This window comes from Onychomys torridus, chromosome 12 (genome assembly GCF_903995425.1).
Source record: "Onychomys torridus chromosome 12, mOncTor1.1, whole genome shotgun sequence".
Taxonomy (NCBI): Eukaryota; Metazoa; Chordata; class Mammalia; order Rodentia; family Cricetidae; genus Onychomys; species Onychomys torridus.
The window spans coordinates 14228126-14252820 of record NC_050454.1 but is presented as its reverse complement, the minus strand read 5'-3'; the positions used below and the strand labels follow the sequence as shown (position 1 = coordinate 14252820).

The following is a 24695-nucleotide window of genomic DNA, read 5'->3' as shown; positions in this document are numbered from 1 at the left end:
TTTGTTGTTGGGAGTTTTCATTGAAACCCAGCCAGCTTTGTAATGTGCTTCTGACATTAAGAAATCCTATATTTCTTTTTCTTTCTTTCTTTCCTTTTCTTTTTTTTTCTTTTGGTTTTTTTCAAGACAGGGTCCCTCTATGTAGCTTTGGAGCCTGTCCTGGAACTCACCTTGTAGACCAGGCTAGCCTCGAACTCACAGAGTGTTAGGATTAAAGGCTTGTGCCACCACTGCCCAGCTAATCCTGTATTTCTTAAGTAGTCTCATGATACTTGTTATGTAGCTTAGCCTGACTTTGAACTCAAGAGATCTACCTGCCTCTGCCTCCAAAGTGCTGTGATTAAAGGCATTAAAGCCACACCTAGGCCCATATATCAATTTTCAAAGTGTCTTCCCAGAAGTGACACATTTCACCTTCATTCACATGTCTTTAGTCAAAGCAGGTCCCTTCAAGGGGCTGGGTAAGGGCATGCTACCACATGCCTGGAAGAAAACCATCTCCTTGGGATCCTCCTGTCAATCACTCTTCTACTTTCTATAGTTTTATCTTTTCCAGAATGTACTATAAATGGACCCAGTGTGTAGACTTTTATATTTAGCTTAAAGAAATGTATTTGTGTATTTTTGTGTCAGTGTATATGTGTATGTGTACCACATGCATGCAGGAGCCCAAGTTGGTCTGAAGAGGGCATCAAATCCCCTAGAACTGGAGTTACAGGCAGCTGTGGGCTGTCATGTGGATGCTGGGAATAGAACCCATGTCCAAGTGCAGTGAGTGCTCTTGACTGCTAAGCCATGTCTCCAGCCCACCCAGCTTTCTTTTCTTTACTTTTTCTTTTTCACTTAATATAATGCTTCTGAGACTTAGCCTTGCCGCTGCATCTCTGCCTGTTATAATAGTCTGTTCTTTTTAATTGCTCAGTGAGACTCAATTGCATAGTTATTCCACAACTCTACAGGGTGTACAACCTTTGGGCACTGGAATACACTGCTTCCTCTACAAATGTGTTGCGCTGTATGCACATCTATCCTGGGATGTATGTGGTCTGTGGACTGAAATTTCGACACATCTGGTAGTCTCCCTCTGTCTCTGTCTCTCTGTCTCTGTCTGAGATAAAGCCTTGCTGGGAGCCTCAGTCTGTCCTCTGACTCATGGTGTAGTCTAGGCTGGCCTTGAATATGCTGTCATATCTTGCCTCAGCCTTCAGTGTGCTAAGATTATAGTTACAAGTCCCCAGCCTAGGGTCTTTGATTTTAAGGTACTTTTTTATGATTCATGTACCCACTAACCCATCCTTACTTTAGTAACTGCTTACTAGCTGTGGGTCAGACCTTGAGCATAGACTGTCAGACAAGACTGTACTGCTGTCAGCCCTCACAGTTATGATTCCGAGCTAAATTGGTCCCTTTATATTGAGTGTGGGGGTGGGGGGCAGGCTATGGAAGTGAAGGGGCCAAGCTCAAGTCTCCAGAGACAGTGAATAGTGACATCCAGTGCTCCATGTTCTTCCTTCTTTTGGTGACAAGAGGTTCTTGTTTACCAGAACCAATATGCATCATTTCTTGATAGCTATAAAATGATTTCATAGGAGTTCTTTTAATCTTTGCAACTTCCCTAAGGCAGAAATTATCATCCTATTCTACCAACCAGGATATGGAGGTTCAGATACTGTGGTAGACTGAGGCCTGCCATGGTCATTTGGGAAGAAATAGCAGGGAGGTATAGAAGAATGTTTTATACCAGCTGAATGATTTTATAAAGCCAGTAAAAATCAGCACAGACATTCACTCCTGGTATGCCAAGGGTTGCATGATGTCATAATGCTGTTATTACAGCTGAAAGCTGACATGGCCTTCACCTACCAACATGAGAGGACTCTGCCCAGGAGGATCACTTCACCACTACACCCAGGCTCTGCTCCCTAAGCTGGAAAACAGATGACTGTGAGTTCTGAAGTCTTCAGGCTGAAAGTCTGAAGACACTTGGAGAAGGTTCCTTCCCAGCAAATCAAACCCTGGGGCAGAGGCTCAGGCAGGGTAGAGACATGAGTGGGCTAAACATGCAGCCTTACCTGACATGTGGACAAAAGCCTTCCCATCTGGGCTTTGAAACAGTTATCAGAATGTAGTCACAGAAGCCAAGATGTAGAAATAACCTTAGTGTCCACTCATGAATGGCTAAAGAAACTGGTGTATATATTTATTTATTTATTTATTTATTTATTTATTTATTTATTTATTTATTTATAAAATGAATATTATTTAGCACTAAAAACGGGGAGAGGGGTCTTCTATTTTGAGTTGTGTGGAACTTGGAAGAATAGTGTAGTGAGTGAAACAAGCCAGGAAGAAAGATAACTATAGCATGATCTTACTTACCTGCATGCATTAGCAGTGAACACACATGTAAAATGTACGCTATTATGAAAGATCTGAGGAAGAACACAGAAGAGATTGCCAGGCATGGTGGCCCAAGTCTGTAATCTCAGTGTTCAAGAGACTGAGGTGGGAGAGGGCTGGGTTTGACGCTAGCCCATATTTCAAAAAGTAAAAAAGATGAAGAGAGAAAGGGAGGGGGAGAGGAAGAATGATGGGGGAAGGGAGAGAGAGAGAGAGAGAGAGAGAGAGAGAGAGAGAGAGATTGATTGATTGACTGATTATTTAGCTTGAGACTCAGCTTTGGGAGGGATGGCACTCCTGGCTGTGTCACACCATGGTGGGAGAGTGTGTATGTGAGGAAGAGATCACAATGCAAAGCTGGAAGACAAAGAGAGACACTGAGGGCTCATAATCTCTCCTCTGTAGGCACATCTCTAACTGCCCCAAGGCTCTCCTACTGGGTCCTACCTACTAAAGGCCCTGCCATCTCCCAAAATTGCCCCAATGAGGATCAAGTTTCCAACACATGGACCTTTGGAAGACTACCCAGGTCCCAACCTCAGTCACATAGAGTCTGAAAAAAAGTCACTATAAAGAGGATGATGGGGGGTGGTTGGGGAACAGAGAGAAGGTTAAAAAGTCACTAAGATACATGGATACTATAGTTGTAGTGTATTGATGGCTAAAGATTTGCTGAAAGGTCTTATGTTACTATACAAACACATCCAAGGGCAGATGACAGGTTAATTTGCTTGCCTGTACAGGAACCACTTCCTTACGCATATCAAACATCATAATTCACACCTTAATGCATACAATTGGAGGGGATTGCTATGGTTTCCAAAGTCTGGCTGAGCTGAGCAGGAACAGGAAGGGATCAACATCAGGACCCTGTTAAGATCTCAGTGGCTTTCCTAGAGGCTGAGTGGAGGGAGGGGTCGGAGGGAGAGATGGTACTGGCCATATGGAGTGTTCGATGAGCTACAGCCTGATTGAGCCTGCTGGCAAGATGCCCTCATGCCCCAGGCTGTGGCTATGGACCTCCACAAGTGCCAAGGTTTTTTCCCCATAAAGTATATGGGAAGCTTCCATGGAAGCTACTATGAATACAGTATCAAACATTTATCTAGTCATGCAGCCACATTCCATGGCCTGATTCTAAAGTTCCACAGATTCTTAAACATGCTGTTTACTGTCCCATCTCCAAGACAAGAGGAATTGGTATGGAGTGGTCACAGGCAGCAGTCAGGAGCAAGAGTCCAGTGTCTGATCTAGTTACACCCTCCGATTTAGAGATAGAGAGAATGTAATATATGATTTAGGTCTTTATCACTTAAAGAGGTGCATCCACCCATCCATCTACCCATCCATCATCTATCAACCCACCCACCCATCCATCCATCCACCCACCCATCCATCCATCCATTATCTATCGACCCACCCATCCATCCACCCACCCACCCACCCATCCATCTATCTACCCACCCACCCACCTACCCACCCATCTATCCATCCACCCACCCACCCACCCACCCATCCATCTATCCATCCACCCACCCATCCATCTATTATCTATCGACCCACCCATCCATCCATCCATCTACCCACCCACCCACCCACCCATCTATCCATCCACCCACCCACCCACCCATCCATCCATCCACCCACCCACCCATCCACCCATCCATCCACCCACCCATTCACCTTCACCAGTGTTTCTTCACTTTCTGGCACTGAAGACAGAGCGTCAACTCACTGACTCCATTTTTCATTCAGAAGTCCACTATTCACTTCAGCTATTTAAATGGTATGATGATTTAAAAAAAAAGCTTCTTACACACTCATTTGCTTGTTTTAAGAGAAAACCAATGGGAATGATATTAATTTTATTGCATCATTTTTTTGCTGACTAGAACGCCAGACTTAGAGTGGATAGAAGTATAAAAATAACCAAATTCTTACAAATAATACTTTGCTGCTACAGTACTGAATAATTAGTGGAGGCGACATTGTAATACAACCTTAAATAACATTCTCATGATGGGTTTCACACAGTCAGTTTCAAGGAGTACAGAACAAAATCCAGGACAATGGGAATGGAGTTCGTATCGCAGCTTCATCTCCATTGAACCTCAAGGCCAGCCACACACACACACACACACACCACCACCACCACCACCACCACCACCACCACCACCACCACCAAAACTCACAGCAACTTGTGGTGAAATAGTCATTTTCTCCTTAGAACAGGCCTAGGTAATGCCCATAGATTAAGTGAGTGAGTGGGTTCAGTTCCCCTGACAAACCAATTCCACCCCACCCCTATTCTCACCCCATCCTCAACAATTCAGAACAAGGGCATCAAGCCCGTCATTTAAAATTATAGCAGAATCTACCAGGCAGCCGCTTGGAAATGCCCTCTTTGAAAATGCCCACGTGACAGGTGCAGTCCTGGACCTGCCTCTTTTCAGACCTAAAGGGTTACCTTTGGTTGCACAGGCTATTCTGTTGGCTGAAGTTTCCACCAGACATAAAGGAGTGTAACCTTGCAGAGACACTTAAGTACAAGGAATGATTGGCATTGAACACTTTAATGTTCCTATTATCTTAACCAGTTATTTAAAAAAAGTTTCAAGTTGTTATTTTAACTTCAATGTTCCTATTGTTTTCTTCCTCCCATTGGGATTTGAGAAAAGAAAGAACACGCATCCCCAACGACAAACTACAAAACCATTTTCTGTCTCCCAACACACTGGTGAGCCCTTTAGAATGATACTGACAGGAAGAAGAGAAGACAGGGCTGGGGTGTGATGCAGTTCCGCATAGCACTTGCCCGTGTGTGCAAGCCTGGGTTCCATTCCTGGTCCTACCCTCCAGGAGGAGGAGGAGAATGAAAAGGATGAGGAGGAGGAGGGTGAGGAGGAGGAGGAGAAGGAAGAGGAGGAGAAGGAAGAGGAGGATGGGGATGAAAAGGATGAGGATGAGGAGGGTGAGAAGGAGGAGGAAGAGGAGGAGGAGGAGGAAGAGGAGGAGAAGGAGGAGGAGGAGGAGGATGAAAAGGATGAGGATGAGGAGGGTGAGAAGGAGGAGGAAGAGGAAGAGGAGGAAGAGGAAGAGGAGGAAGAGGAGGAGAAGGAAGAGGAGGAGGAAGAGGAGGAGGAAGAGAAAAGAGGAATGTGTATGTCCTTTTCTAAAAAAAAAAAAAAAAGCATTCAGGTAGACAGGTAGATGGCAATATCTCTATTACAGGCCATTTTAAATAAAATACTAAAATATAGAACTTTGCATTGTTCTTCCCAAAGAAGTGCTTTGGTCTTGAAAGGAAAATCAATATAAATTTAGAACTATAGGCAAAGCCCCTAGTTTTGAGTGTATTTTGGGACACTTAGCCAAGGGTAACTTGGCCGTATAGCTTGACTGCTTTAGGCCAAGTCCAACAGTTACAGGGACCCCCACGCTTCACTACTAGGCAAGGTGGCTTCAGGAGGCACCCAAAAGCCATGTGCCAGGGGTAACCCTAGTGTGCCCACTCTGGAACTTCACACTTGAGTAGACAGCATCTTTGAAGACTTTGCTCTTGGCGGTCAGCCAGTCTCTTCCAGCAGTGCTGCTCTACAGGCCAGCTCCTGTGACTTCCTCTTTTAGAGTTCAATTGTCATCTTTGACCTCAAATGTCACAAGGCAGCTTGACTGCACCAATCACACAACAGTTCTGGTTCAACACAACCTAGAGGCTTCTAAAAATAACCTCCCCAATAAGGAAGATCCTCAGCACCCCGGACATTCAACTATGTTCCCAAGCTTCACACATCTAATATGTGGGAGCCATGGCCTCACTTTGAGAATCCAGCAGGAAGCCCTCAAATGGGTACCTCAGCCTGACTGCTTGTCAAAACCCCACCTAGACCACTCCCTTTCACTTCTAGCAGCCCAAGCTACATACCAATATACTTCTTGCCAACTGCTAACCAGTCAATATTTTCCTTTTTGAGAAAGCTGTCATGTACACCAAGAAATCCTTGATGTCCTGATCCTCTGGCCTCAACCCCTGAGGGCTGGGGTTACAGAAGTATACCACTATGCCCAGTTTATACGGTGCTGAGGCTCAAACCCAGGGCTTGTACATGCTAGGCAAGCACTCTGCCATCTAAGCTACATTCCCAGGCCCCTCTCTGAATGCGAATCATCCATTAACACAACTAACACAGGTAAGGCCAAACACCTTGCATAGAGCCTGGTGCATGGTGGGAACACATGATGCTATTTATCCTCTTGAGGAGGGAGGGAGGGAGGAAGAGAGAGAGGAAGAGAGAGAGAGAGAGAGACAGAGACAGAGACAGAGACAGAGAGAGAGGACCCCTTGGCATTTACACAGAGCTCAGGTTGGATTCGGGAAACCCCCCTTTCTTTCCTGTTCCTGAACCCCTCAGGATAGATAAGTTCTGCCTGGCCTAGCTCTTTTACACACAAGCATTTCCTAAGCAGTGTGCCTTTCCCTTCTCCCCACTTCCTTCATCCTGGGACCCCAGTGCAGGACTGGGACACGTCTGTGCACATGAATTATGCGTTTTAGGTAATGGGGACTGACTCTGAGCACTTGTGTCCAGCAGAGACTCTGCATGTCTAGGCATGGGTTCATCTTGTCTGTCCTGTGCATGGGTGGCCGACGTCCGATCTCCAGGCTCCATCTGGATGTAACCCCAAGTAGTAGTAGGACACCCAGTCACCTCACTCCTTCCGGTGGTGGGCAGAGAGTCCCAGCTAAGTCATGCCTCTTATACAAATTCTTCGAGTCTTTCTATCTCAAGCCCCCTGTGAAACAGTACACTCAGTATGGATCCACCCTTGCTTAGAGCTCTCATATTTTTCACAGTAAAAAAGAAAGGAATGAAACATGCTCCATCAGCTCTATTTGGACCAAACTCATGAGTCAGCAAGCACTTTTGGAACTCACGGGACACTCTTTCTGGACATTGGGATTCTTCCCAGGAATTTTTCTGGCAATTTCATTGTGTGGGGCTTGAGGCTTCTGGCCCCCTAAACGGGTGCTCACCAGCTGTGACACCAGCTGGAGAGTGTGTGGGAACAGCTGCCTCACTGGCTCTTCTCCCAGCAGTGAGGCTGGGGACAAACAGAGATATTGAGGGAGGTCTAGAACCAGGCTACCTCACAAGGGATCTGGGCTCAGGCACAAAGATACAAGGAGCCGTCAGTTCCACCGTGAGCTAGAGGCAAGACCCATGGCTTCTCGAGGGCTGCTTTGCAACTTTAAGTTAGCATCAACTAACAGCAACAGAATTCTCTCTGTACTAATGAGTGCGTTCGGATGGTTAAAATCCACTGCACCCGACTAGTGGTCCTGAGTGGTGGAGACCACGAGGTACAGCTCACACTTAAAACAGGATGGGGACCTGCATAAAATTTGGAGGAACCAGAGAACCCCACATAAACACACACACACACACACACACACACACACACACACACACACACACACACATCCACCTCCAACAGCTGCCCCATTTCCAGAAAGATAGGCCACTGAATTCCCAGCTGCAGAGTGGGGAAATGCTTTGCCCTCTTCACTCATCCAAAAGCAGGATATTCTAATATTCCACAAGTTGATAAATGACTAGTTCCACAGGGGACAGAGCCTCCCCTCCCCCACACATAACAGGATCCCACCACAGTGCAATAAACAAGACACAGAACTCTTTCCCCCAAAGCAAGCTCTCAGGCCCCTAGCCGGCCAAACTTTAGTTCTCCAAAGCTGACCTGGACCGTAACTGAGTCTCAGGTGTGTGTGTTGGGGGGAATCACTGCACAAGAACACAGACATATTGATGGCCAGGAGAGAGAAATGGCCAAGTTCTCTCTTTGGTGAGTAAATGGCTTTGAGTGGTCCAAAGTTTAGCAGGTACACACCCTTACCTGTGGCTCTCTCCCAGCTCCCTATTCTTCCTCCGGGAATCCCCCCAGCTTCTCAAAACACTGGGTGATGCAGGAAATGAGTTCTGTTATTCAGTTCATTCCTCTGTCACGTTCCACTGTGGGGACTAGAGCAGGCTGCTTTATCCTTCAGTGGTGAGCTCAGATGCACCTGTGATCACCTCTCCCTTTCATACTACAACTGCAGACTCTGGCGGCAGAGTCCCAGACCCCATGTGACTCCTGCATGGATCAAAAACACCCTTCCACATGGAGGACCAGCCTGATATTGCCTGCCAGGACTTACTAAGGGGCAGCTGGATACTTCTAATGAAAACCAAATGGAAGTTCTTTTGCCCTGATTCATTCTTGCTTGGAAAAGTAAAACGATAAATCCTAAGCAAATGTATCACCTTGACTTATAACACAAATGGAAGTTGTGTGCTGCGCCTTACAAATGTCAAGTTCTCGTTTAGGGTGTTAGCTTGGAAATGAGCTCAGGCAACTTAGAAACCTTAAAAGACTATGCCCCTGACTGCTGCATCACTAGACCATCATGGTAATGTTTACCTCCATCTGGTGTGCAGCACAAGGCACCAGGCAGGGAAACCGAAGTGCCAGCACCTGGCTGCCAATCAATCACCACAATGAGGCCTGCAGAAGGATCCTAGAAAAGGAAGGCTTTCTGGACTAGTCTGGAAATGAGTCCAAAATGAAACCTCCCTGCCCAATCTATTAAAGTGCAAATTAAGGGGGAACTGGGTCCTGGAAATGATGCCTAGTGGTCTCCTGTGGAAGTCAGCCAGTTCTACGCGCCAGACATTTGGAGACTTGGTACTGGCCCATGTTCATGTTCACAGTAATACCAGTGCTGAATGAGTGGCCTGCAGTTCCGCATCCATCTGCCCCCTTCCACTGTGGTCATGCCCCTCAAGTGTGGCTCTGACAAGTCCTAGGAGCAGCCAGAGCATGGCGCTCCCTTTTGGTGCAGTCCTCTGAGCCAGAGGGCCAGGGAAGCGGCTCAGAGAAACAGGCCCCCCTCTCTCCTGGACTCAGAAGTAGTCTCTCCTCCTGCTGTCATCACTGACGAAAGACGGGTTATACTGTCCCGGGAAAATGCAGGAGTGCCTCGATCCGGGCAGTCCAGTGTAGGCTGGGCAGAGTCCGTTGCGTTCAAGTTCAGGGTTCCTTACGTTTGTGGGCTGGATGCCGAAGAGAAAAGACTAAAAGTTAATTATTCCCGGACTTAAATAAGGTTAAACGATTTTACATTTTAATGGACTTAGGATGGGGATGGGGCTAGCTATAAATTAAGATTGGGACCAGCTGTAAATATCAAAGCACCAGCTCACCTGGAAACACAACTCCCACGGGTCTATTTATGTATTTAGGTGGGGGTGGGGTGGGCAGAGTCGCGCCATCTGTTCCTGGTGGCCTGAAATGCACAATCTCCTTCTTTTAAGAAATTACTTTTCTAAATTGTATTTTATGGATATGACTGTCTACCACTCGTGAGCCTGGTGCTCAGAGACGCCCGGAGAGGGCATGATTCCCTGGAGTTACAGACAACTGAGAGCTGCCATGTGGATTCTGGGACTTAACTGCCGAGCCATCTCTCCAGCCCGGCTACAATCTTCTTGGTTCTTCCTGCCGTGGGCTGGAATTATGGGGATATGTCACTACACCTGGCATACAAGCTTATCTCTCTATGGATGTGGGATACATTTCACTGCATTTTAAAAGGGGGTTAAAAAACATTAGTCAGGCCAGGTAGAAACAAACATTGAGGCCCCGTGAGAAACTCTTCATAGCAGCCTCAGAGGTTAATGCTTTTTTTTTTTTTTTTGGTAGAAATAAAGTGCTAGATAGGGTGCATTAGAAACATGATACCTATGAGAGAGAGCCCAGTGTGGCACTGTCTGGACCACTTTGTACCCACTGTGAGGGACAGCGGCACACGGGTGACAGTATCAGCTGTAAACTCGGGTTCTGTTTCCATAAAGAGAAGATAGGGCCTGTGCCTGCTAGTCTTAGGCCAACTTGACACAAACTAGAGTCATGTGAAAGGAGGGGATCTCAACTGAGAAAATGCCTCCAGAAGATCCGGCTGCATGGCGTTTTCTTAGTGATTGATGGGGGAGGAGCCCACCCCTGGGCTGGTGGTCCTGGGTTCCATAAGAAAGCAGGCTGAACAAGCCATGAGGAGAAGCACCCCTCCGTGGCTTCTGCACCAGCTCCTGCCTCCAGGTTCCTGCCTCCAGGTTCCTGCCTTGCTTGAGTTCTTGTTCTGACTCCCTTTGGTGATGTGGCAACGTGAAAGTATAAGCTGAATAAAACCTTTTCCTTCCCACATGGCTTTTGGTCATGGGATTTCCCTGAAGCAATAGAAACCCTAAGTGTGTTCACCTGAGCTCCTAAGCAGATTTAAGACAATGCCATGGGATGTGCAGAGAGGCAGGGTCCCAGGATACTGCCTGCTTTTGTGTTAGAGTTAACACAATGCACCAGGGCTGAGGAGTCCCTAGCAAAGGATGTGGGGTTAGGATACACTTAACTACAGCATCAGTTAGAGGAAGGGAAAAGATATTCCCGACAGAGGCAAAAAGACCAACGCCTGTTTGGAAACAGGATGTTGAACTATCAACAGGATGTTCAGCTATAGGTACATGTCCATCTTTATTTTCTCCACCTTCCTTGTTCTTCTTCCTGGTTGAAAATTTTCAAAGCGCACACTGGAACAAACCCGCCCCTCCCATCCAAAGTCTGATCCTCCTAGTTCATCCCCATAGCAACCAGAGGGATTATGGTTTCTATAGCGAGAAATATCTAGCGCTATTAAGTCCCCACAGGGCAAGGTCTCATGTTTATTGCTACATAGCAAACTGATGAGAAGTTACCTGACATGTTTATTTTTCTGTTCAGATATCTGCATTTGTGTCTGCTTACGGCTGACACTGTGATTTGAGCTGTACTGAACAGAACAGGAATAAAAGTTGTATTTTTTTCAGTGTGGGGCAGGAAAAGGGGCTTAAGGCGGTGGTTCTCACCTGGTGGGTTGAGACCCCTAGGGTGGGCGGGTCGAACAACCCTTTCACAGGGGTTGCATCTCAGATACCCTGCATATCAGATATTTGCATTATGATTCATAACAGTAGCACAATTACTGTTATGAAGTAGCATGGAAAATAAGTATAGTTGGGGGTCACCATAACACAAGGAACTGTTTTAAAGGGGTGCAGCATCAGGAAAGCTGAGAAGCACTGGCTTAAGGCATGCTCCTAGCTTTCCCGATGATGTAGTCCAGGGCTGGATGGAGCCAATTATCCACTGGGTTTCTAAAACCTCCAAGGTGAAGACGCCATCCGGTCATCCTGGCCATTGTCTTTCCCAGCCCCCAGTTTTGACTGACAAACCATGGGAGAGGGCAAAGGGCTACAACCACACTCTCTCTTTCTTTGAAGTTTCTGTTCCTATTCAGGAAAGCAAGTTTAGGAGTTACGACTCGCCACTCCCTGAAAGTAATTTACTCTGTGGAAGTATCCCTGACACTCAGACTGATAAATACCGTGCAACCAGGCCAGTGCTACACTGAATGGTAAACAAACTGTGCATCTGAGCGGCTTACACGTCACTATTATCTTGGAGCCTTAATTAACTCCTGACACTTTCACAAGGAGCTCTGAGCTGGGGCCCGAGGCCGGCTGGGCACAGGCACCTACCGAGTAGTACACGTCTGTCATCTGCAGAAGGTTTTTGGTGCTCCCATTCTCGTGCATTTCAATGGCTTCTCGGCCCCATTCTTGTGAGCGAGGATTCTTGGGGTACTCGGCGTACGGGGACATTTGGAAGTCCCCGCTTTTGAAGATGAGCTTACTTATGTCATTTTTACTCTTTCTGTTGAGGTTTTAAAAGAATGTACGACAAGTTCTATCAGTAAGTTGTGTCAGGAAATGGCCTCTGCGGCCACAAGACCGATGAGTGTGTTTGGCAACATAAACTAGACAGGGGACTGCCTGCCCCTGCATTCCCATGTGGCTGCCCACCAGAAAGGCTGTTATAATTTAGTATTTGACTAAAAAACCTAAAACTGACATTAGGTGCACCCTCTGCCATCCAAAAGAAGATGTAAAAAACACTTCCTAAATTCAAGAGTCCAAACAGAACATGAAGACAGCCCCCAAAGGAGCCATTAGTGAGCTGGGAACAGAGGGTGCTGCGCTCTGGTGTAGCCAGGGTACAGGAATCAGGATTCACAGGTGCCTGCGGGCAGGAAAGGAGCTCAATGGTGGCCAAGCGTCAGTTGCCACAGATGAAGCATCAACGCTGTTCCAGAATGGGGAGCCAGGCCTCAGGCAGCTCTGGCTCTCCGAGACTTAGCCCATGGCTCCCTTGCAGCTACTAGCCACCTGGGACAGGGTTGGTCTCTCCTCTCCCCAGCCATGTTTTATCTACAACTTGACAAACCACATAACCTCAATGGGGCCGCCCGCTTACAGACTCTCTACATTCTCATTTTAGCAGGCCCAGAAGCCCTACCGTGAGGTTCCACAGCCTAGAAATGGTCAGGGCAACTGTCTGTCTTGTGGGCGGAGGACCAGGAATATTTCATTATATTTGCTCTGCGTAAGAGAATCTGAAGCCCGCTGTTTGTCCTGCGCTCTAAGTTTTCGGGAAAGGCATAGAAATGACTCAGCGTCATAAAGCATGGCCTCAGTATCGGTCCTTCCTTCAGGCTCAGAGCAGACCTGCCACCACTGAGGTGGGTTCAGGATGACCCCATGCTGTCTTCACTTTTCAGTAACCAAGCGTCCAGGCTCCCTCCAAAAATGACTACACTGTGTGATAGAGAATGTTGCCAATACAAGGCTTATGTCCTCCCAGCTGTCAGGCTTTGTTTCTCACACAACTGCTCTGGTTTATTTCCATGCATGCTTATCTCTGATTTCTATGTGAGAAGGGATGGCTGTACCATGTACCCTGCACTCCTGAGGGAGGGAGTGTTTACAGTAAGTTATTCTTGGTGGCCTTCCTGGAGGCAGAGGATACCTCAAAATGTCCTGCTATCACTGCCCCCCCCCAAAAACGAGCTATTTTGGAAAGGTCCCTCCATCTGTTATGTACACGTAATTCCATTTGATATCCTCTAAGTCAGTGATTGTAATTTTCCTTTACTTGAATAGGTAATTGTAGACAAGGGGGTTCTAATCTCCCTTTTCTTTTCCCTTCCCACGGAAACTCCATCACAAGAAGCCTGGAGCGAAGGTCACTTTCATCCAAACCATGGCTCGAGCCTCTTTACGGCTAACACAGATCAGGCAGCCCCCCCTCCTTCCCCGAGTCTTCGTCTGCTTCTTTCTATATACACAGCTTGGAGAGATGATTGACGTAACCATATGATTTCCTCTTTTAATGGTTTTTAACATATGCACAGTGGTGTGACCATGACCACAATTTCAAAGCCACTTAATCACCAACCCCTTAGCAACCATCCCGTCTTCCAACTTCCCTAACCTGCCCTCCACCCTAGACTCCAACTAGTCTACTTTCTGTCTCTATTAGATGCAGACTACTTTAATAACTCATATTCATACCACACCCCTGGTGATCTTTCAGATGCCTTTTTTCACTTAGAATAAGATTGTGAGGGTCTGCTCGTGTGTCAGTCAATGGCTGACTTTGGCTCTGGGGTACTGCTCGGTCACATTAATCAGCCCACAGGCACTGGGATCATTTCCCCTTTTGACTTTTAGGAATATAATCGCTGTGAATACACCAGGATATTTCTTGTGAATACACAAGAAACACATTCTTGTGTGGATGTTTTCCCATCAGATTGGCCTTTAACTCAAGGAGACCCAAGTGTCTGTCTCCAGAGTGCTGGGATTAAAGACGTGTGTCATCGAATCCGGCTATATTGTATTTTTAGAACAGCCTCCCACAACCTTGGCTGTCCTTGGGCTTGCTTTCTAGCTGAGGATGACTGAGAATTAGTGATTCCTCCTGCCTCTACCTCCTGGGCTCGTTCAGAAGAGGACAATACCACGCTTAGTTTTTGCATGGCTGAAGAGTAAACACAGGGCTTCATGCGTGCTAGGCAAGCCCTCTCTACATACGTCCTCATCTCTAGAGTGTGGAAGTTCTGGATTTTGAGAAAGTCCAATTTGCCTTTTTATTTTGTTGCTTGTTATTTATTTTTGGTTCTTTGGAGTCAGGATTTTTATTATGTAGCCCAGGCTTGCCTGGAACTTGCTATCGACCCAGTCTGTCCTCATCCTCATTTTCCTTTTGCCTCAGTTTCCCCAATGCTAGTTTTTTCAAGGTGAAAAGGTGACCCTCTGTGTAGCATGGTTGATAAAACAGAATTTAGATGTGAGTTCTCACCACTCACCTGCAACAGGTAACAATCAGTGCAATGCCCAGGATGAGAAGAAGGCCACCTCCTGCTGCTGCTATCACCACAGTGATGAGCTGGTAGGCTAAAGGGACAGACAGACAGGGCGGATTGGCAGGCGGTCATGAGTAAAAAGCCTCTACCCTACCCCCACTCCTTCCTGCAAGGCCCCGGCTGCTCTCTCCCATTGCCAGGCCTCTGGCCCAGAAATCTCTAAGGCTAGAGTTCCACTTTCTCTGTCTTGACAGGATTGATTCCCCTATTCAGCCCCTTCTAGGGTGGTGGCTCTGAAATTCTTCCTGTGGGACAGCCTGATGATGTCACTCAACCACAAAAGGGACAGGCAAGCATTAAGTTTCCCCAAACTGTTCTGAGAGATTTTACTCTTACAGTTTTTTCTCATTTAAGATGGGTGCCTTTTACTGCATGAAAATTATACATCCGGGAATTTAGCTTGTTATCTTGATGGTGACAGTAAAGGTAAAGACGCTTGATACACACTGGAGGCAGAGGCAGGCAGATCTCTGTGAGTTCGAGGCCAGCCTGGTCTACAGAGTGAGTTCCAGGACAGCCAGGCTACAACAGAGAAACCCTGTCTCAAAAAAACCAAAAACCAAACCAAACCAAACCAAACCAAACCAAACCAAACCAAAACAACAACAACAACAACAAAACCAAAGCTAGATTCAGATTTAGGTTCTTACTTGGTAAAACAACTGAGACAAGTTAAACTCTTGAATTTCAGAAGAACTATTACTGGTCTGTTAAGTGCAGGGTTTGGGTCACTGCATAAACCACGCTAGGGACTCAGGAGGCTCCTTATACATGAACTTATCTGCCAGAAATTAGCACTGATAGAATAATGCTGGAAGGTCTGATTAATTGGATTTTATATCTGTATATTTGTAGCAAAATTAATTTTTATAAATTACATTAATTATTCTATTTTTTCTTGTGGAAATAAAATTAAAATTAATTTCTCAGTTTTCAAGATCTAGAATAAAAGGCTAGTAACTAGATTTTCTTTTTTAAAAAAATATTTATTTTAGATGGGCATGGTTGGGCGCGCCTTTAATCCCAGCACTTGAGAGGCAGAGGCAGGCAGATCTCCGTGAGTTCAAGGCCAGCCTGGTTTACAGAATGAGTTCCAGGCACCACTACTGCCTAGCTGCTTCTTCTGTTTTTAAAAACTGAAATCTGAGTCAGGCTTAGTGGTACATGCCTTTAATTCCAGCACTTGAGAGGCAGAGGCAGGTGGATCTCTGAGTTCCAGGCCAGTTTGGTCTACAGAGCAAGTTCCAGGATAACCATAGCTACAATGAGAACCTGTCTCAAAAGACAAAAACAAACAAAAAAAAAAATTAACTCTTATTTATCCCATACATTACACTAAATTTTCTTGCTTCCAGCAAAACAACCTCTGTAAGTGGCTGCAGGTTACAGCATGTTCCCTCTGAAATCAATGATTTTGTCTGAACAACAACGTATTTTGCAGGAAAATGGATGGAACTAGATAACATCATTTTAAGTAAAATAAGCCATGCTCAGAAATGTGAATATTGTCTGCTTTCTCTCACACTGAGAATCTAAATTAAATCTAAATTAAAATCCCTCTCTCTCTCTCTCTCTCTCTCTCTCTCTCTCTCTCTCTCTCTCTCTCTCTCTCTCTCTCTCTCTCTCTCTCTCTCACACACACACACACACACACACACACACACACACACACACAATGACAGGAGAGTAGAAGGCAGACAGTGAGGGGGAGGGAATAACTCTGGTTATATAGCCTAGGGTAGCTTGGAACTCACTATGTAGCCCAGGCTGGCCTCAAACTCACGATCATCCTGCTCCAACTTTCCAAGTACTAGAATTACAAGCATGTGCCATCCTACTCGGTTGGATAGCTTTTTAAGTAAACAATAAAATCTCACTTGGTCCCCCTTCTTTCCCTTGAGGGACCAACTATCACATACTTCCTCCCCTTTTCTTTTAAAGACATTCACTGTGGACCAAGTTTAGTAACCCAGACTCGGATCTCTGGAACCTAGCTTGCAGTGTTTATATGAACATGCTTGAATGGGATGGGCGGGAGTTAGAACACTAGAAAGGAGACCATGGAGGGGAAAAAAGGGAGCTGAGTGGGGGTGGGGGGCACAGGACACACGTGACCTGAGCGAAGGAGGCTGTGGGGAGGTGGAAGGGTACTCAGAGGGCAGGTAGGGTGCTGTGAGATGGTCTTTCTGTATGCTATGAATATGTGGTGCTCTCACTGGTTGATAAACAAAGCTGATTTGGCCTGTAGCCAGGCAGAATAAGGCTGGGTGGGAAAGCCAAATGGAGATACAGGGAGAAGGAGGGTGCAGTCGGGCAGATGTGATCCAGCCACCCGAGGAACAACACATCAGAGAACTGGTAAGCCATGGGCCATATGGCAATGCATAGATGAATAAAACTGGGTTAATTTAAGTATAAGAGCTAGCTAGTAATAAGCCAGAGCCATCAGCCAAACATTTATAATTAATACAAGCCTCTGAATGATTATTTGGGACTAGGCAATCAGGACAGAAAGGCTTTACCTCGGGTTTCAGTAGGGTAAGAAGAATTAACATAAAATAATTGTTTGAAAATGCCATCGTGAAACCTGAAAGTTTATATGCTAATTAAAATGTTTAAATAAAGAAAATAATGATAAAAATAAACAGGAGAAGAGATCTCACATACCCTTCACCATCTCTACCCAGGGCTGTCTTACAGGATCATTTCAACTGATCCTTTGGGTGCAAAGACTGACTTTAGGTTTCTGAGCCACAGAGCTTCATGGGGCCTCTGTTCCCCAATGCCAACTATCACGTTTACCTCTAACTTTGCAGGATTAGATACAGAGATACCATCTGTCTGTCCTGTGTTCTCTAGTCTGAGGAGATGCTGCCAGATGAAGCTGGGGTCCTCAGGCCTCCCCAGCAATGGCTTCTTCCACCACCCTCTCAGCTTGAGGCTGGATCTCTGCTTGTATTTTTTCACCAAACCGACCCACTCTGGGCCTCCCTCTTCCTCAGGAGCTCTTTGCTTTGGTTACACGGTTGTTTGGAAGAAACCCATTGTCTGTAGAGCCCCCCTCTTCTGAGAACGTCTTCCTCCCTCCCTCTGCAGTGGGGGTGCTCACTCATGTTGACATCCTTGGCCACAGCTGATGAGGAATGCATACATGACCCACACTCAAGTGGAAAACAGAGAGAACTTTCTCTTTCACACACACTCAAGAGCTGTATGGGGACTCTGTTTTCCACCACGTGGTCTGGGAAGGGAAGGAAACCTGTGGACAGCCACCCCAGGTAAAAGCAGAGAGGGGGCGGAGTCACACTCGGAGGCGCTCTGCAAGCTCAGACCCACTCCAACGATTCCTACCATGCCTGACCCCTGGGCCCCACGACAAGTCCTTCTAATAAACTTTGCTTGAGCTCACCAGCCTTTTACTCCAAAAGAACTTTTTTAACTTTTGTTAAAAAGGACACACTTTCTTCCTTTAAAACCATGCAACAGAGCCTTATTGGTTTTCTTTTAAAACTCATTCAGTGCTTAAGCACAGAAGGTCAGAGGTGTGTCTTTGAAGTCTCCCCATCTTCTGACATCTCTGCTCAAGGCCCTTCCTTTCCTTCCTCTGAAGTTTCCCAATTCCCAAGTCTCCAGGCTACGTGTGAACCTACCCAGTGCCTACTGACGGCATTATAATGATTTTCATGGGACTCTCACTCTCTGCTGGGGTTCCTCTCCTTTCCACCTCACCAGGCCACAGGGATACCCAACACAGACTAGGGTTCTCCTCCCCCAAGCCCTGCTTCCCCCACGTTATGATGGGAAAGGAAGCCAGCTGAGGCCATCGGAATGACTGCTTGCTCTGACTTCTGGATTGTGATTACCGATCGTTCCTTCCTCCTAAGAGTTTCGTGTCGTTCTGGACAACTGCACTGAGTGACTCCTGCACTTCCTCTGACCTGCATCTCCATGCAGCCCCATGCGACAACAGGGAGAGCAGAGAGAAAAGGTCTTTGTGTACCAGGTTGTGGGTGGAAGACAGTGGGGCGATATCGTTAGGTGGAATGCTCTAGTTCATTGGAGAAGACTGCAGACAGAAAGATGGCTTGAAAAGACACACTTGGAAGAGACCTCTGTTGAGCCAGAGGCTTTGAAAAAAAAAAGGGGGGGGGGCATGTGGAATGTGTACAAAAGAGGGATGGACAAGAATGTCTGTCCGTGGTAAGAAACTAATCTGGAACCACCATGTGAGTTCTACAGTCATGAGGCAACAGTGGCCATAAATCAGAGAAATGGCTTAGAGGATGAGCCCATAAAAAAGGTCACCAGAGGGACGATGCACTTAAGTAAATTATAGGATCACTTAAGTAAATTATAGCACAAAACAGTATAGCACTATCCAAAGTGACGTAATAAGAGCATAGAAATGAAAACACTGCACAGTTATAAACAGGTTACAGGGCTGGAGAGATGGCTCGGCACTGGCTGCTCTTCAGAGTTCAATTCCCAACATCCACATGGTGGCTCACAATCATCTATAACTCCAGTTCTAGAGGCTCCAATGCTCTCTTCTGGCTTCTGTAGGCACCAGGTACACATTGTACACATATGTGGGGGAAAATACTCATTTACATCAAATAAAATCTTAATTTTAAAAGTTTAGAAAAATAGGTTACAAAATAGTACATCCAGTGAAGTCCAATTCCTTGAAAAAGAGATGCACATTCACATGGATGATGCGTGTTCTTCAAGCTGTAGGATGTATGCAATAGAACATACAAGCAAGCTGCTGAGTTGGGTAAATTTCCAGATTCTGATTTCATAGGTGTAAGGAGTAAGGAGAGCTGAAATTGTGTCTAGTAGGTGCCTGCTAACTGGGGCTGCTGGTCCTCACGAAAACGGTGTGTGGTGTACAATGGTGATGGATGGTGTACATCCTTCTCTTTCCCTGCTAACTGGGGCTGCTGGTCCTCACAGAGATGGTGTGTGGTGTACAATGGGTAATGGATGGTGTACTCCTCCTCTTTCCTTACCTTATACCTATACTCTAATTGACTTGGGGTTCAAAAAGGGAAAATCAATGATTTTACATCATTCTATGCTATGACAAAGTAAAAATTTTAAAAAGAGAACAAAGTGGCTGGCATAGTAGCACATGCCTGTAATCCCAGCACTTTGGAAGGCTGAAGCAGGAGGATTGTGAATTTGAGGCATCTTAAGTTACAAAGTAAGTTTTAGGCTAGTATGGGAGATATGTTAGATATATATAGTGCAGAGGACCCAACATGAAGTTCAAGCAACAAAAGAGACATGAGGTCTAAGAAAACAGCAAAGAACAGGGACAGGTCTGTCACACTTTGGGGAAGAATTCTAGACAACAGGAGAAGACACAATCGTTGGAACATGGGGGACAGAGACAAAGTTTCCATGGAAAGAAGAAGGATAAGGTGGTGGGAGCCCTGAGCTTTGGGTGTGGGTGGCCTGCGTGTCCTTGGGGACTAAAGCCTTGAGGATGATTCATTCTATCCCTTTGAAGGGTATTTTATAGGAAAAGCAATGAGTAGAACCTGGGCAAAGCCAGAAAGCCAGCAAGAGCCTTTCGAAATGCAGAACACAGACGATGCCTATGCCTGGAATATACTGAAACTGGATGACAGCCAGGAATGCAGGAAAAGAGAACTTCAAGGTCATGCATGTGGCTGGGAAAAGCTGGCTTATCTGTTTCACTGGGGTTGAGAACAGAATGTGCCAAGAAATCTAACCAGAGATATTTCCTGCCTACAGAAAATCAATAGACCAGGCATGGGAGAGCACGCTGGTAAACCTAGTACTTGAGAGACAGAGGCAGGATGATGGTGAGTTTGAGGCTAGCCTGGCCTATATATAGTAAGATCACATCTCAGAACTAAAAGAGGGAAACCCAAAATCAGCTTGGGTGACAGCCCCCAGGATGGGTGGTATAAAATACATGACTTCCTTGGGGGCTTTCATCACCAAGGGGGAGACGTCCAGGTGCCCCCAACTCCATGACCAACACCCAGGGCTGGCTCCAGACCTCAGATAAAGAGCCAGGTGGCAAGTGTCTCTCAGTGTGTGCTGCTGAGGCATGTACAACGAGTGTCATTTCACATGTTGTCATAAGTCATAACATTTTTATCAGCTACCATAAAATGTTTAATAACGCTACCTTGAAACTCTATCAAAGTCACCACAGTTTAACCATAAACTGTCAGTATCCGTTCCTGAAGTGGGCTAGAGCCAATAATCCAGGCAGGTGTCTGCTGGACTTGGATAAAAGGGGAGGGAAAAGTGGTCTCAGGGACCTGAGAGAAATCCTGGTTATTTTTAAGACCTCCACAAACAAATAGACTTGATGACTTTCTCACCATAAGAGCTGAGAGAGTAGCCAGGCTGGTGGTGGCGCACGCCTTTAATCCCAGCACTCAGGAGGCAGAGCCAGGTGGATCTCTGTGAGTTCGAGGCCAGCCTGGGCTACCAAGTGAGTTCCAGGAAAGGCGCAAAGCTACACAGAGAGACCCTGTCTCAGAAAAAAAAAAAAAAAGAGCTGAGAGAGTAAATGGATGCAGGGTTTGCATTTCCTAGACAGACAGTAGCAATAGCCAGTCATTTCAAACAAACAAACAAACAAACAAACAAACGAACAAAAAAACCAGCAACAGCACATAACCCACATGGACACATGCAATACTACCTTCCCGAATGGCAGCTATTCTCCTGAACACAAAACTAGAAAGATCTAGAACCCAGCACTCAGGAGGCAGAGGCAGGAGCATCTCTGTGAGTTCAAGGCCAGCCTGGTCTACAGAGCGAGTTCCAAGACAGCCAGGGCTACATATAGAGACTTTGTCTCAAAAAACAAAAACAAAACCATAAAAAGATAGGGTGGGGAGAAAGGCTAAGCTAAGCTTGATGTGCACACTGAAGACATAAAAAGTGGGGTATACAGAGGGAAATGGCAACCAGGGAGTCCTTTTGTTTGTTTTTGTTTTTGTTTTTGTTTTCAAGACAGGGTTTCCCTGTGTAGCTTTGGAGCCTGTCCTGGATCTTGCTTTGTAGACCAGGCTGGCCTCGAACTCACAGAGATCTGCCTGGCGCTGCCTCCTGAGTGCTGGGATTAAAGGTGTGCGCCACCGCTGCCCGGTTCCCAACTGGGGAGTCCTAACACCCATGGAATAAAAATCATGTCTACTTCCAAACTGGCAAAACGTAGATATTTACCATTCGCACATTCACCCGTACAAGAGGAGGCAAAGCTACCCGAAACTGTCTTAATTGCTATTCTTCTACTTTACCATTTCCTGTATCACAAAGTTTATTTCATAATTTTGAAGGTAACTTCCATCTTGAAAGATGCCTGAAACTGCTCTTCAGAAGGGACTGGATCACGCTGGCCGCACCGTCAGCCCTGACCACGTTGAGCTTTACTTCGGGGAGTAAGATTCCGCCTGGTAGCAGGTGACTTCCGAGGCTGGTCCTTGTCCCCAGCTGGCACTCCACTGGAGTCTCCTGACTCTTACTTACACTCCCTCTTGCTCACTGCAGTCTCAATGGCTTTCCCCAATCACATAACTCTCCCGTGCCCAGATTGCTAGGAACTTCCTGTGTACTTTGCAAACCTAATGCTGTACTTCCCGTCTGTTTTTCCTTCCATAATCTGGGCACACCCACTTACAAACTGTACCCAAAACACCATGGATCTGTGGCTGCCCCAAGACTCTAAATGGTGCCCCCCGCCCAGCTCTGGGACATCCTTCCTACTCCCTCTCCGCCCTCCCACCACTCCCACCCCCAACCCCCATCTGCCCAAAGTCTTTCTAAACCTCCCTCCAATTCCGTTATTTTACAAGAAACACTCCTGAGTATCTTGGATTCTCCCTCAGGTGTGGGCTCTGCTCTGCGCCTCCCACCTTACGCCTGACTTAGCATGCTCACAGCATAGGCGGAGCTGTGCAAGGGTGTTTGTTTCTTCTCTAGAATTTGAGCTTGGGAAAGCACTCTGCAGGGCATACTCTCTGTTTTTCTCACACACTCAGCACAGGACTTAAGCACACAATGGAGAGAAGAGGAAGCTGTCAGCAGGCCAGGCCCCACCTGGCCACAATTCTCCACTTCGGCATACTTACGGTTTCCACAGTTGAGACCACCAAGGCCGAATGGGCAACTGTAGATGAGAGACAAAAGAGACTCACATTCAGATCTCAAAAGCCGTAACGAAGCAACGCATATGAGAAATTTCTTTACTTAGGATAGGTTCCTTATTAGGATGGTCTGTCTGTTTGTTTTGTTTTTCTGGGTTGCCCTGGCCATCCTGGAACTCATTCTGTAGACCAGGCTGACCTCGAACTCAGAGATCCACTTGCCTCTGTCTCCTGAGTGCTGGGATTGAAAATGTGCGCCACCACCATCTACCTGGGTGGTCTGTCTTTTAGGGTAGTTTTTAAAAACTTCATCAGAAAAAGCTAACTGGGAACCCACCTCATGCAGGTTTCATTTTCAAGCCGATATCCATCTTCACATGCTGAAAGAGGAAAGAAAAATCCATGAGGGTCCACAGAACCAAAACTCACATTGAATTAAACACCAGTCACCCGGAAGCCCACAAGAATATTCCAGAAGCAAAAAAGTTTTAAAATTATCTATATCTTGACCTGAACTGTTGTCACCTCAATTCTTAAAGTGATCAAGAAACTCCTTGACCTCAGTGTGGCTCAGTTCCCTATCAGTAAAAAGAGGGTTATGAGAGAATAATAATAGTTATGGTTTCTTAGAGGCGGTGGTATATCTTAGCCCTCTTCCATCAGGAGGGAGAAGTGTTGTGGATGACACCCTCTGGAACACAGTCCTGGTCGATGCTCAGGTTTTCATAAGTGACTGCTTGCTGTATAATCTGTGCCAGAGATCCTAGATGTTGTGGGAGCCCACAAAGGTTTCCTAGTGAGAGCTGAGCTTGTTTTACACAGCTGCATTAGGAGATGGCTTGACCACGTGCATGGTCACCAGGTGCTTGGGATGGCCTGCACTTGGCTGTGCTGGAGGCCGGGTGTGTCTTTTGCTCCACCCCTTGCATTCCTTTAAAAGCCCTTTAGTAGAGACAGCAGGGGCTGGTGGATTAGGACCCAGGCTCTCCTGAGCTACCCTGTGTTTCTACCTGTCTCTCTCCTCTCTCTATTTCTATCTACGAACTTCTCACTTCTTCCTCCTCAAGAGTACCCTGGGGGAAAGAGAGGGAGCTGGTCTCTCTCAACATGTATCTAGATGTGTCCTAATTTTCAGCTTGCCAAGAACAAAGATTTGAACCCTCTGGTAGTACAGCTCTGGGCCCCCTGGATAGGCTAAGGCCCAGCTCTTCTGGGTTAGTTGAACCCTCTAGTGGTACAGCTCTGGACCCCCTAGATAGGCTAAGGCCCAGCTCTTCTCCTGGGTCAGCTGAACCCTCTAGTGGTACAGCTCTGGACCCCCTAGATAGGCTAAGGCCCAGCTCTTCTCCTGGGTCAGCTGAACCCTCTGGTGGTACAACTCTGGGCCCCCTGAATAGGCTAAGGCCCAGCTCTTCTCCTGGGTCAGCTGAACCCTCTGGTGGTACAACTCTGGGCCCCCTGAATAGGCTAAGGCCCAGCTCTTCTCCTGAGTCAGCTGAACCCTCTGGTGGTACAGCTCTGGGCCCCCTGGATAGGCTAAGGCCCAGCTCTTCTCCTGGGTCAGCCATTCTCAAGTTTGTCTGATCACAGGATACTTTCAACATTCCAATAACTCAGACAAACACCAGCAATGGTAATGCATACATGGATGAGAGCAGACAATGAAAAATGGCCCCGGACACAAATTCCTTGCTGCAAGGAATGATAAAAATTTGACTCATGATTAATGCCTGATACACATCACATAAGAGATCAGACCAAAAGAAAAAAATCACAGGATGTACAGCTGCCTGCCAACAGGG

The 24695-nt window shown here is 46.5% G+C and overlaps 1 protein-coding gene across 1 annotated transcript in view; it reads right to left on the bottom strand.

Annotated features, from left to right (window-relative positions):
* Positions 1 to 6478: 6478 nt before the first annotated feature.
* Heg1 (heart development protein with EGF like domains 1) overlaps positions 6479 to 24695 on the bottom strand; it is a 76506-nt gene continuing 58289 nt past the window's right edge. The window contains exons 14-18 of the mRNA XM_036203648.1: positions 23231 to 23273; positions 22879 to 22916; positions 14699 to 14786; positions 12030 to 12204; positions 6479 to 9512 (exon numbers count right to left, since the gene is read on the bottom strand). Coding sequence (XP_036059541.1) covers positions 9363 to 9512; positions 12030 to 12204; positions 14699 to 14786; positions 22879 to 22916; positions 23231 to 23273 — 494 coding nt within the window. The 3' untranslated portion in view covers positions 6479 to 9362. The remainder of the gene's footprint in view (positions 9513 to 12029; positions 12205 to 14698; positions 14787 to 22878; positions 22917 to 23230; positions 23274 to 24695) is intronic.